The following is an 11,943-nucleotide window of genomic DNA, read 5'->3' as shown; positions in this document are numbered from 1 at the left end:
TACAAGTTTTTCTTGTAGGCCTTCATGTAAATTAATTTTAGGCTGAGTCAAATCCCCTTTACATTATCCGAACTCTGTGTTACCCTTAAAACATGTCTGTTCAACTTGTTGAAATCATTTCGTTTTGTGGTCATATGCGAACTACATTACTGCCTGTGATTATTGTTTGTGATGAATCCAAAAGTATTTACTTAAGAATGATAATATATTATGTATACACATTTCTGCACCTCACAACTCTTTCCATATTCATGTTGGAAATCTCAATTCAAAGAACACTGCACCGAAATGGGTGATTAATGTCATACTGCTTTTAACTGGGAAATCATATGATTTAGAGCAACAGAAATCGATGTAATTTATAACCATAGCCTACATATTTTTACACAAATCACATTATACAAACCCATGGGGTTAATAACCCATACTTAAAAATAATGAAACCAAAATAATTATAAGGCTACTTGTGCAGATAAGCAAGTCCAGCTGAAAACATGAAAACATAGGCTATTTTGTTTTGTAACGTGAACGTTAGGGTTGGTTGAACTGTCCGTACTTGTTTATTGGCTGTTCTTCAGGTAACCCCGTGTTTCACGTCACAACGATATGAACTGTGGGTAATTCCCTTAGGCGAAGTCTGCAGAAGTGCAGACTTACGGTAAGGGGGCATAAAGGGCTCAAAATGTCTGCCAGAGAGCCCTCATGCACTTGCCGATTTGACATTGGGACACTATGATCCAACACAGAGGAGTAAGAGAGCTGGACAACTATGATCCAACACAGTGTGAGAACTGGAAACACAATAGAGGACACTGAGCTGATAGTAAACCTGATGACGTCAACATTGTACAACTGAGATCTAACAAGATTCAAGATTCAAGATGTGTTTATTGCCATGTATCTGGTTCACACACACTAGGATAGGACTACGGTTAAGACATACGCTGCTACAGACCATGTAGGACAGGACAGGACAGGGCAGGGCAGGACAGGACAGGACAGGACAGGACAGGACAGGACAGGACAGGACAGGACAGGACAGGACAGGACAGGACAGGACAGGACAGGACAGGACAGGACAGGACAGGACAGGACAGGACAGGACAGGACAGGACAGGGTGCAGGACAGGACAGGACAGGATAGGACAGGACAGGATAGGGCAGGGCAGGGCAGGGCAGGGCAGGGCAGGGCAGGGCAGGGCAGGGCAGGGCAGGGCAGGGCAGGGCAGGGCAGGGCAGGGCAGGGCAGAGCAGAGCAGGGCAGGGCAGGACAGGACAGGACAGGACAGGACAGGACAGGGCAGGGCAGGGCAGGGTGCAGGAAGGACAGGGTGAAGAGCAGGACAGGGTGCAAGCAGGACAGGGTGCAGGAAGGACAGGGTGCAGGACAGGGTGTAGAGCAGGACAGGGTGCAGGACAGGACAGTTTAAAACAGTACAAAAAACCAGTGTGAGCTGTAAATATGTGCTAAAGAAGCCCCTGTGTGAGTCATGTGTTCAGTACAGGGCTGATCACAGCGAGACATGTGGCTCGACACGCCTCGCCAGCAGAACCACGTGTTCCTGGTCCAGGGTGTCTGTGCGCTCCTCGCTCGCACGGCCTGACGCCGTTTTCTAGCGCTTTTCAGATGCGCCATAAAAGTTCAAATATTCTCGACTGTTCAGCTCAAGAAGCAGTTGCACTGCTCACTAGGCCGAGGCAGCCAATCCAATCAAGCACGAGGCCGATGGACTATTGTATCCCTTCCTATCTGTTCTGATGTGGTTGTATTATTGTGAGCTGAGCCCTCGGCTGTTTTTGCCTCTACGACTGTTAATGTCGCTTTATTATGCGTTCAGTTGACAGAGTAACCCATGTATTCCCAATATGTGGTCTGCAGAGGTCTTGTGTCGAGGCCTGGTGCCTGTAAGGACTGGTCATTGTGTCCCTGGTGGGATATAGTCTGCTTTAGAGAGAGGTCAGACAGGAGCAGGCGGGAGAGAGTTGATAGAAAACTTCCAAGATGGAATCATTTAGATAATCTACTTCCTCCTGCCATGCTGCTTCTTCCAGAGCCTGTTCCCTTCCACTGAGGGCTTCTCTTCTCTTTCTTTATTCTCTCTCTCTCTCTCTCTCTCCCTCGCTTTTTCTCCTCTCACTTCTCTTTCTTTCTCACTGTTCCCTCTCTTTCTCTCTCTCTCTGTCTGTCTGTCTCCCTCCCTCTTTCTCTCTCTCTGTCTGTCTCCCTCCCTCTCTCTCTCTCTCCCTCCCTCTCTCTCATGAATGACCCAGCTTTTCAGCACCCTGTCACTCCCGTAGACCCCCCAAGGACCAGTCACATGTGTGTGTGCAGCTCTTGGGCTGAGAGAATGGAAACTAAGCTGGCACGTCCACCTCCTCTGACACACTGTTAAAACACCAGCAGCACACATCACCAAAGCAACCACTCAAAGACAACAACAACAAACAAACAACAATGCAGCACTGGTAGGCGAGCGCGTCGCAGAAAGGGCTCTGATTGGTCAGGTCCAGGTGCTGCCCCAGCCTTCTGATTGGTCAGGTCCAGGTGCTGCCCCAGAGGTTTCCTGCCTACTGAAGGTGTCAAAGATCCCGAGTGTGTGTGTGTGTGTGTGTGTGCGTGTGAGTGAGTGAGTGTGTGTGTGTCTGTGCTCACCAGCAGGCTGTAGAAGAAGACATGGACAAACACGCCCAGGCTGCAGATGATCAGGTAGAGCAGATGGTAGAGGAACTCCACGTCCAGAACCATGGCCTTGTACCCCCGCGTGAACGTGCCCCGGTTCCCCACGAAGCTCATCAGGAAGATGATCTTATTACACACCTGGGGGGGAAACAAATGAATGAATGAATACATGAATGAATGAATGAATGCACGAGTCAATGAATGAGTCAATGCAATATGTGAATGAATGAATGAATAAATGCATGAATGAATGCGTGAGTGAATGAGTGAATGAGTGAATGCATGAATGTATGCATGAATGAATGGATGCATGACTGAATGACTGAATGAATAAATGAATGAATGAATGAATGAATGCATGAATGAATGGGTGAATGAGTGAGTGAGTGAGTGAGTGAGTGAGTGAGTGAGTGAGTGAGTGAGTGAGTGAATGAATGAATGAATCTGTGCAGCGATAGTGCTGATCTGAGAGGCTGAGGCTTGGTTTATCCGTGGATGTTCATACAGGGAGGGAGGGTCTGAGAGAGAGAGAGAGGAGACTGACGACTAGAGGGAAGGCAAGGGGGTCAGGGAAAGATTTAGGGGGGGCAGATGAGGACAGAGAGTGTGTGTGTGTGTGTGTGTGTGTGTGTGTGTGTGTGTGTGTGTGTGTGTGTGTGTGTGTGTGTGTGTGTGTGTGCATGGGAGCGTCCAAGGAATTTTTGCTGTCTGCACGGGGTGGTGTCAGTCTCTAGGGTCCAGTGACGCACTTCACACCCGACCACACACTGGGGCGCTGCCAGGGAGGTTCTGGGCCGAGGCCAGGGGGGAGGACACCGCCACCTGGGCACGGGGGTCTGGAGGGGCACAGGGCCGTCTGGAGGGAGGGGCATGGGGCGGTCTGGGGCGGTCTGGAGGGAGGGGCAGGTCTGGAGGGAGGGGCATGGGGGGGTCTGGAGGGAGGGGCAGGTCTGGAGGGAGGGGCATGGGGGGGTCTGGAGGGAGGGGCATGGGGCGGTCTGGAGGGAGGGGCAGGTCTGGAGGGAGGGGCACAGGGCCGTCTGGAGGGAGGGGCATGGGGCGGTCTGGGGCGGTCTGGAGGGAGGGGCAGGTCTGGAGGGAGGGGCAGGTCTGGAGGGAGGGGCAGGTCTGGAGGGAGGGGCATGGGGCAGGTCTGGAGGGAGGGGCAGGTCTGGAGGGGCAGGTCTGGAGGGAGGGGCAGGTCTGGAGGGGCAGGTCTGGAGGGAGGGGCATGGGGCAGGTCTGGAGGGGCAGGGGGAGAGTGATGGGGGGGAACTGGGGAGGGACTGAGGGAGCACTGGAGCTGGAATGGGTGGAGGTGCGGGTTCTAGTTGGAGTAGTGTACGCACATCCTAAACACACACACACACACACACACACACACACACACACTACGAGGTGTGTGAGAGAGGCCGGCCGTACATTGAAGGCGCCCAGCAGGAAGAGGGTGGGCTCCAGGCCCACGGAGAAGATGAGGCGCAGGATGGAGGCCAGGATGAAGCCACGGACCCCCAGGGGCTGGGGCATCACCATGACGATGGCCAGCGAGGCCAACATGCCCATCCAGAGCAGGGCAGACAGGTGGGGCTCCAGAGTACCTAGAGGAAGCACACACACGCACACACACACACACGCGCACACACACAAACACACAGAATCAACAAGTGCACAGTAAACATGTTTTCCCTCACCAATGATGCATGCTCCTTTGTTGCAATGATGGAGCAGCAGCAACGTGGAATGTCTTTCTGAATGAATATGACCCACTAACCTATGACCTATGACCCTCCACACAAGGATCAAACAAGCCAGGAAGCCTTTACACGTCTGGAGATTTGAACAGAAGAAGTGTCCCTGGGTAGAATAGACTAGACTTTCACTGAAACACATAGTTTTAGTTTTTAAAAGCAAAATGAAATGGTCAATGGGGAAGTACCACAAGAGGTGAGCTCTGACCATCTGGTGTGGACGATGAGACGGTCGGCAGAGCAGCTATGGACTTCAATGTAGCTGTTCTACCAGTGTCATTTTAACAGCCCCACCCCCCTCTCTGATTTCATGCGGAGGGGGACTATGAAACCGCTTGTAAACAGGACACGCCCACCACTGACCCTCTGCCGGGCCGAGCAGCAGAGCTACTTCCCCACCAGGTGAGGCGCTAGACTGGGACATTCATCAGAAGCATGAAGCAGGTTTTCGTCCAGCGGTCAGAGGAGTGTGAACGATATCCCAGAGAGGGATGGTGACTGCGCAGTTCAAAGCTCACAGGAAGCAGGGTTCCCTCTGCCTAGCAGGCTGCCCAGGACACAGGAAGCAGGGTTCCCTCTGCCTAGCAGGCTGCCCAGGACACAGGAAGCAGGGTTCCCTCTGCCTAGCAGGCTGCCCAGGACACAGGAAGCTGGGTTCCCTCTGCCTAGCAGGCTGCCCAGGACACAGGAAGCTGGGTTCCCTCTACCTAGCAGGCTGCCCAGGACACAGGAAGTAGGGTTGTTCCCTCTGCCTAGCAGGCTGCCCAGGACAGAGGGTTCCCTCTGCCTAGCAGGCTGCCCAGGACACAGGGTTCCCTCTGCCTAGCAGGCTGCCCAGGACACAGGAAGTAGGGTTCCCTCTGCCTAGCAGGCTGCCCAGGACACAGGAAGCTGGGTTCCCGCTGCCCAGGACACAGGAAGCTGGGTTCCCTCTGCCTAGCAGGCTGCCCAGGACATAGGAAGCAGGGTTGCCTAGCAGGCTGCCCAGGACACAGGACGCTGGGTTCCCTCTGCCTAGCAGGCTGCCCAGGACACAGGAGGCAGGGTTCCCTCTGCCTAGCAGGCTGCCCAGGACACAGGAAGCAGGGTTCCCTCTGCCTAGCAGGCTGCCCAGGACACAGGAAGCTGGGTTCCCTCTGCCTAGCAGGCTGCCCAGGACACAGGAAGTAGGGTTCCCTCTGCCTAGCAGGCTGCCCAGGACACAGGAAGCTGGGTTCCCTCTGCCTAGCAGGCTGCCCAGGACACAGGAAGCTTGGTTCCCTCTGCCTAGCAGGCTGTCCAGGACATAGGAAGCAGGGTTGGCTAGCAGGCTGCCCAGGACACAGGAAGCTGGGTTCCCTCTGCCTAGCAGGCTGCCCAGGACACAGGAGGCAGGGTTCCCTCTGCCTAGCAGGCTGCCCAGGACACAGGAAGCAGGGTTCCCTCTGCCTAGCAGGCTGCCCAGGACACAGGAAGCAGGGTTCCCTCTGCCTAGCAGGCTGCCCAGGACACAGGAAGCTGGGTTCCCTCTGCCTAGCAGGCTGCCCAGGACACAGGAAGCTGGGTTCCCTCTGCCTAGCCGGCTGCCCAGGACACAGGACAACTTCAGACTCAAAACCGAGCAGGTTACATAACACACCTAAGTATGACACACTTCTCAGTGTGTGTGTGTGTGTGTGTGCGTGTGTGTGTGTGTGTGTGTGTGCTCCTGAGCCAGGCTTTAGTCAAAGCCCACCTGGCGCTCTGCTGAACCCTGGGTAAATCCTGGATTAGTGTCACAGTCAGGGGGGTTTCAGGTGCCCCCCCCCTAACAACCTAGCCTGCCTCTGTAACCAGACCCATTCTTTCAACCTGGGACTTCATACACCACTGTTTGACTGAGTGTGTGTGTATGTGTGTGTATGTGTGTATGCCTAGGACTGGGAGGGCACAAACAAATGTGAAAGGAGAGGGAGATAAAGAGAGAGCGAAAGAGAGAGAGAGAGAGGGAGAGAGGAGAAACAGAGAAAGGCAAGGGAGGAGGGAGGGAGAGAGCAGGAGGAGAGGGAGGCGTGGGGACAGTCTAAGAGAAGAGTGTGTGAGATTGAGAGGGAAGAGAGGATGAAGAGGAGGAATGTGGGGCAGAAGAGAGGGGGAGAGAGAGGGGAGAGAGGGAGAGAGAGGGTGAGAGGGAGAGAGGGAGAGAGAGAGGGGAGAGAGGGAGAGAGAGGGGGAGAGAGAGGAGGAGAGAGTGGGGGAGAGAGAGAGAGTGGGAGAGAGAGGAGGAGGAGAGAGAGAGAGAGAGAGAGAGAGAGAGTGGGAGAGAGAGGAGGAGAGAGTGGGGGAGAGAGAGAGAGGGAGAGAGAGAGGCCGTACTGGTGGAGGGAGAGAGCTAGCAGTATGTCCCCCTGCTCCTCCCACCCCTCCCTGGGATCACATGACAGGTGCCACTTACATAACAGAGCTGCCTCTAAAAATACCCCTGCTGAAAGATTGATGAGGAATGGGCTCAGGGCGGCACACACACACACACACACACACACACACACACACACACACACACACACACACACACACAAACACACACACACACACACACAGCACTGAAGTGTACTGCACCGCCCCAACTCTGCCAGAACCCTGGTTTCATGTATAGATCAAGGATAGAGAATTTACATCAATGCCTGTCTTTGCGTATGCATGCATGTTGCATGTGTGTGTGCGCATGTGTGCGAGCGCATGTGTGCGTGGTGTCATGCATGTGGTGTCATCTCCCTTCATCCCTGCATTCCACTGCCCAACACAGGCCCTAATAATAATAATAATATTAATAATAATGATAACAATAGAAAAAAAAACATTATAACGAGAAATACTGCGTCACGGTTGTATGACTCCGCCAACAAGCCATGTAGCAGTTTACATCCATGTCTGTCAAGACTAGTGAAGAAGACTTTTAGGGTCATTCTACAGAAAACAAACATTGAATATTAGATGAATAAACGTTGCTTTATCATTGCAAGCATAGTGTTTATTTACTGAACATAGTGTTCAGGAGAATGGGACGGACAGACGGAAAACCCGGAAACTTAACGCCTCCGGCCAGGGCTGGTGATGGGCGGAGCCATGAAAATAAAGAAATCAGGTCAAATACAACATATTAAAAAGTGCAGCAGTAAACCAGTGCAAAACCAATCATAATCCCAAAGCAGACAGCAACTCCCCTCGCTGCTCTTCTATACAGTACCCTTTAGAATCCTCAGGTATATAGAGTCTTCAGGTACAGTATATACCCTTTAGAATCCTCAGGTATATAGAGTCTTCAGGTACAGTATATACCCTTTAGAATCCTCAGGTATATAGAGTCTTCAGGTACAGTATATACCCTTTAGAATCCTCAGGTATATAGAGTCTTCAGGTACAGTATATACCCTTTAGAATCCTCAGGTATATAGAGTCTTCAGGTACAGTATATACCCTTTAGAATCCTCAGGTATATAGAGTCTTCAGGTACAGTATATACCCTTTAGAATCCTCAGGTATATAGAGTCTTCAGGTACAGTATATACCCTTTAGAATCCTCAGGTATATAGAGTCTTCAGGTACAGTATATACCCTTTAGAATCCTCAGGTATAGTCTTCAGGTACAGTATATACCCTTTAGAATCCTCAGGTATATAGAGTCTTCAGGTACAGTATATACCCGTTAGAATCTTCAGGTATATAGAGTCTTCAGGTACAGTATATACCCTTTAGAATCCTCAGGTATAGTCTTCAGGTACAGTATATACCCGTTAGAATCTTCAGGTATATAGAGTCTTCAGGTACAGTATATACCCTTTAGAATCCTCAGGTATAGTCTTCAGGTACAGTATATACCCGTTAGAATCTTCAGGTATATAGAGTCTTCAGGTACAGTGTATACCCGTTAGAATCTTCAGGTATAGAGTCTTCAGGTACAGTACAGTATATACTAGGGCTGTCTTCAACTCAGGATTTTGTGATTCGACTCAGACTTGGTGTTCAAAGCGACGCGTCAAATCGTTAATGTGTTTTTTCTCTTTCTCCTGGCTATCAGAAAATCACTTGACATCAAGTTTCCGTGATTATTTTGGTTAGGCCTGTAGCACCCGATAATGTAATAATTAACTGATAATGTAATAACGCCTGAGAATGTAATAAAAGTTTGACTTAACTCAATCGAAAATGTAATAAAACCTGATAATGTAATAACTTAACCAATAATGTAATACAATTTCCTGACTGATAATGTAATACCATTTTGCTGATAATGTAATACCTTATTACATTATTGGTCAAGTTATTACATTATCAGGTGGGTCTTTTTTTTCAAAACTGGTAACGTAATACTTGACTGATAATGTAATAATCTAAAAAAGCGAATGAACACTGCTGTTAGGGTACTTTGTGGTATACTGTGGCGTACTTTGTGGTACTTGTGGTATACATATATGTGTCTTATGATACTTTACAGTATACTTTTGGGAGCTTTGAGGTACTTTTGTGATATACTTTGGTGTACTCTGTGGTATACTTTGCAGTACTCTGCAGTATACTTTGGGGTACTTTGAGGTACTTTGATATTTTGCGGTAGTTTGCAGTAAACGTTGGGGTACTTTGCAGTACTTTGCGGTACTTTGCGGAATACTTTGAGGTACTTTGTTGTGTGCTTTGGAGTACTTTGCGGTCCTTAGTGGTATACTTTGGGGTACTTTGTGGTACTCTACAGTACTCTACTTACCCATACTTTGCAGTAATGCGTGGTCATTTGTGGTACCTTGTGGTATACGGAGGTACTTTGCACTATGCTTTGGGGTACTTTGCTGTACTTTGTGGTATACTTTGTGCAGTACTTTGTGGTATACTTTGGGGTACACAGCAATACTTTGCAGTACTCTGCAGTATACTTTGGGGTACTTTGGGGTACTTTGATATTTTGCGATAGTTTGCAGTAAACATTGGGGTACTTTGCGGAATACTTTGAGGTACTTTGTGGTGTGCTTTGGAGTACTTTGCGGTACTTAGTGGTATACTTTGGGGTACTTTGTGGTACTCTGCAGTACTTTGCAGTATACTTTGGGTACTTTGCGTTTTACTTTGTGGTACATTGAGGTACTTACCCATACTTTGCAGTAATGTGTGGTAATTTGTGGTACTTTGTGGTATACGGAGGTACTTTGCAGTGTGCTTTGGGGTACTTTGCGGTACTTTGTGGTATACTTTGGGGTATACTTTGCTGTATACTTTGGGGTACTTTGCTGTATACTTCGGGGTACTTTGTGGTATTTTGCAGTATTTTGCAGTACTTTGCATTATACTTTGGAGTACTTTGCAGTACTTTGTGGTATACTTTGGAATACTTTGAGATACTTAGTGATTAGTAGGGCCCTTCAAAAAGGGGTTCAGTATTTTATCTTAGCCTATATAGTAGGAGACAGGGTTTAATTTAAGACATAGTTTTAACTATATGAATTGAAAGCAAAATGTATGAGGCCAATTATGTGAGGCTGATGTTCATAAACTATAGTTAAGAGCTGCTATCCATTGACTATATTTCAGATTGCAATACCATAACTCCCCCGATACTCATCTCCAAACTCAGCAACTGTCTCAACACTGGAGACAGTCAACCTCTCACCCTCAACACTGGAGAAAGTCACCCTCTCACCCTCAACACTGGGCTGTTTCATATCCTCTGTACAAACACGACTGCATAGTTACCCACAATTCCAGCTCAATTATCAATTCACTGATGACACTTGCGGTAGGCCTGATCTCCAACACTCTCTACAGTGACTTGTCCTGCATGGTGTTGCTTCCATAGCATGTTGGTAGTGTTGATGTTCTCAGTCAGACGCCCTCTGAATCATGCATATACGGGGATGTTTGTTGTCCATGTCTGGTCCTTGGTGATCTGTACATCAACATACTGTACTTGTAAATACACTGTCTCCACAGGGGTCCCACTGCTGTTCAGGCAATTGGCCGCTCCTGCTTCCTGCTAGTCCACTAGAATAACTTTCATCTTCCTGCTTCCTGCTGTAGTCCACTAGCATCTCCATTATCTTACTGAGGTTCAGGTGGAGGTTGTTGCCCTGACAACATTTAGTTTGGCACTCTACCCCCTCCACGAAGGCCTTCTCATTATTGTTGGAGATCAGGCCTACCGCAGCTGTGTCATCAGTGAATTGATAATTGAGCTAGAATTGTAGGTACAGTAACTATACAGTCGTGTTTGTACAGAGGATATGAAACAGCCCAGTGTTGAGGGTGAGAGGGTGACTTTCTCCAGTGTTTAGGGTGAGAGAAGATGAGGTGTGGCTGCCCACTCTCACCACCTGAGGTCTGCCCGTCAGGAAGTCCAGGATCCACCTGTGCAGGAAGGGTTTAATCTCCAATCTCCATCCTGCATTTGGAGATGAGTAAGGGGGAGTTGTGTGGGCATTGCTGTGCAGGGTTGTGTGATGTGTAGTGCAGTAGATCTGTGGTAGTAGTGCTTGTAGTTAGTGCATGCCGCTTCTGCTTGCCACTCTGCTTTCAGCTACCGCCGCCAGCTAGCCCTCCTTATGGAGGGTGAAAAGAGGAGCCGAGTGCGTAAGTCTTCTGCCAGTACAAAGCCACTCCACCGCCAAGACTCCTACAGTGCCTCCCCGCGGCCACACATGGTAAATGTGTAACTCGCGGTCCCAGGCTAAACTGTAGGGGATCTCGGTGTGTGGACACGCACTGGCTCCTGCCAACCACTGTCCCAGCTATGGGCAAATAGCATGGGCAGATGTGGCTCACAGCCATAGTAGGCAACCCATCTAGGAGAAGGTCACTCCGAACAAAAACCACAGGTGCTGCTTGTGCCTGGCTCCGCACTGTATACCATCTGGAGGTGTGGAGCAAGGGCGGATGAGGGTTTTAAGCCCAAAACGGCCAGAGTAGGGCTGTGAGGAGTTGCGCCCCACAGTCCTTAACCAGCAAAAAGCCCTGATGGAAGAACACTGAAGAGATACCCAGCCCGGAGAAAGCCCGGGGCCCCCGTCTGGAGCCAGGCCCGGACGGAGGGCCCGTCTGCGAGCGCCTGGTGGCTGGGCTTTTCATGGAGCCCGGCCGGGCCCAGCCCGAAAGAGCAACGTGGAAACAACATCTCCGTCCCGTGGACCCACCACCCGTGGGAGTGCTGAAGGCGCTGGGTGTTGAGGGGCTGTCTTGGTTGACACGCCTCTTTAACATTGCGTGGAAGTCTGGGTCAGTGCCAAAGGAGTGGCAGACTGGGGTGGTGGTCCCAATATTCAAAAAAGGGGACCAGAGGGTGTGTGCCAATTACAGAGGCATCACATTACTCAGCCTCCCCGGGAAAGTGTACTCCAAGGTGCTGGAAAGGAGGGTCTGGCCGATAGTCGAACCTCAGATTGAAGAGGAACAATGTGGATTTCATCCTGGTCGTGGAACCACCGGCCATCCAATCCCTGTACACCCAGAGCAAGAGCTGTGTCCGTGTTCTTGGCAGTAAGTCAAGATTTTCATGGACAGGATATTGAGGCGTAG

At 50.0% G+C, this 11,943-nt stretch overlaps 1 protein-coding gene across 2 annotated transcripts in view; it reads right to left on the bottom strand.

Annotated features, from left to right (window-relative positions):
• Nucleotides 1-11,943, bottom strand: part of itpr1a (inositol 1,4,5-trisphosphate receptor, type 1a) — a 154,159-nt gene that overhangs the window by 14,998 nt on the left and 127,218 nt on the right. For both annotated transcript variants that reach the window (XM_084446279.1, XM_084446280.1), the window contains 2 exons: nucleotides 4,103-4,278; nucleotides 2,654-2,818 (listed from right to left, as the gene is read on the bottom strand). In XM_084446279.1, the coding sequence (XP_084302405.1) occupies nucleotides 2,654-2,818; nucleotides 4,103-4,278 (341 nt within the window). The remainder of the gene's footprint in view (nucleotides 1-2,653; nucleotides 2,819-4,102; nucleotides 4,279-11,943) is intronic.

This window comes from Borostomias antarcticus (assembly GCF_949987555.1).
Source record: "Borostomias antarcticus genome assembly, chromosome: 11".
In the NCBI taxonomy this organism is placed as follows: Eukaryota; Metazoa; Chordata; class Actinopteri; order Stomiiformes; family Stomiidae; genus Borostomias; species Borostomias antarcticus.
This window is presented reverse-complemented; position numbering and strand designations above follow the sequence as displayed.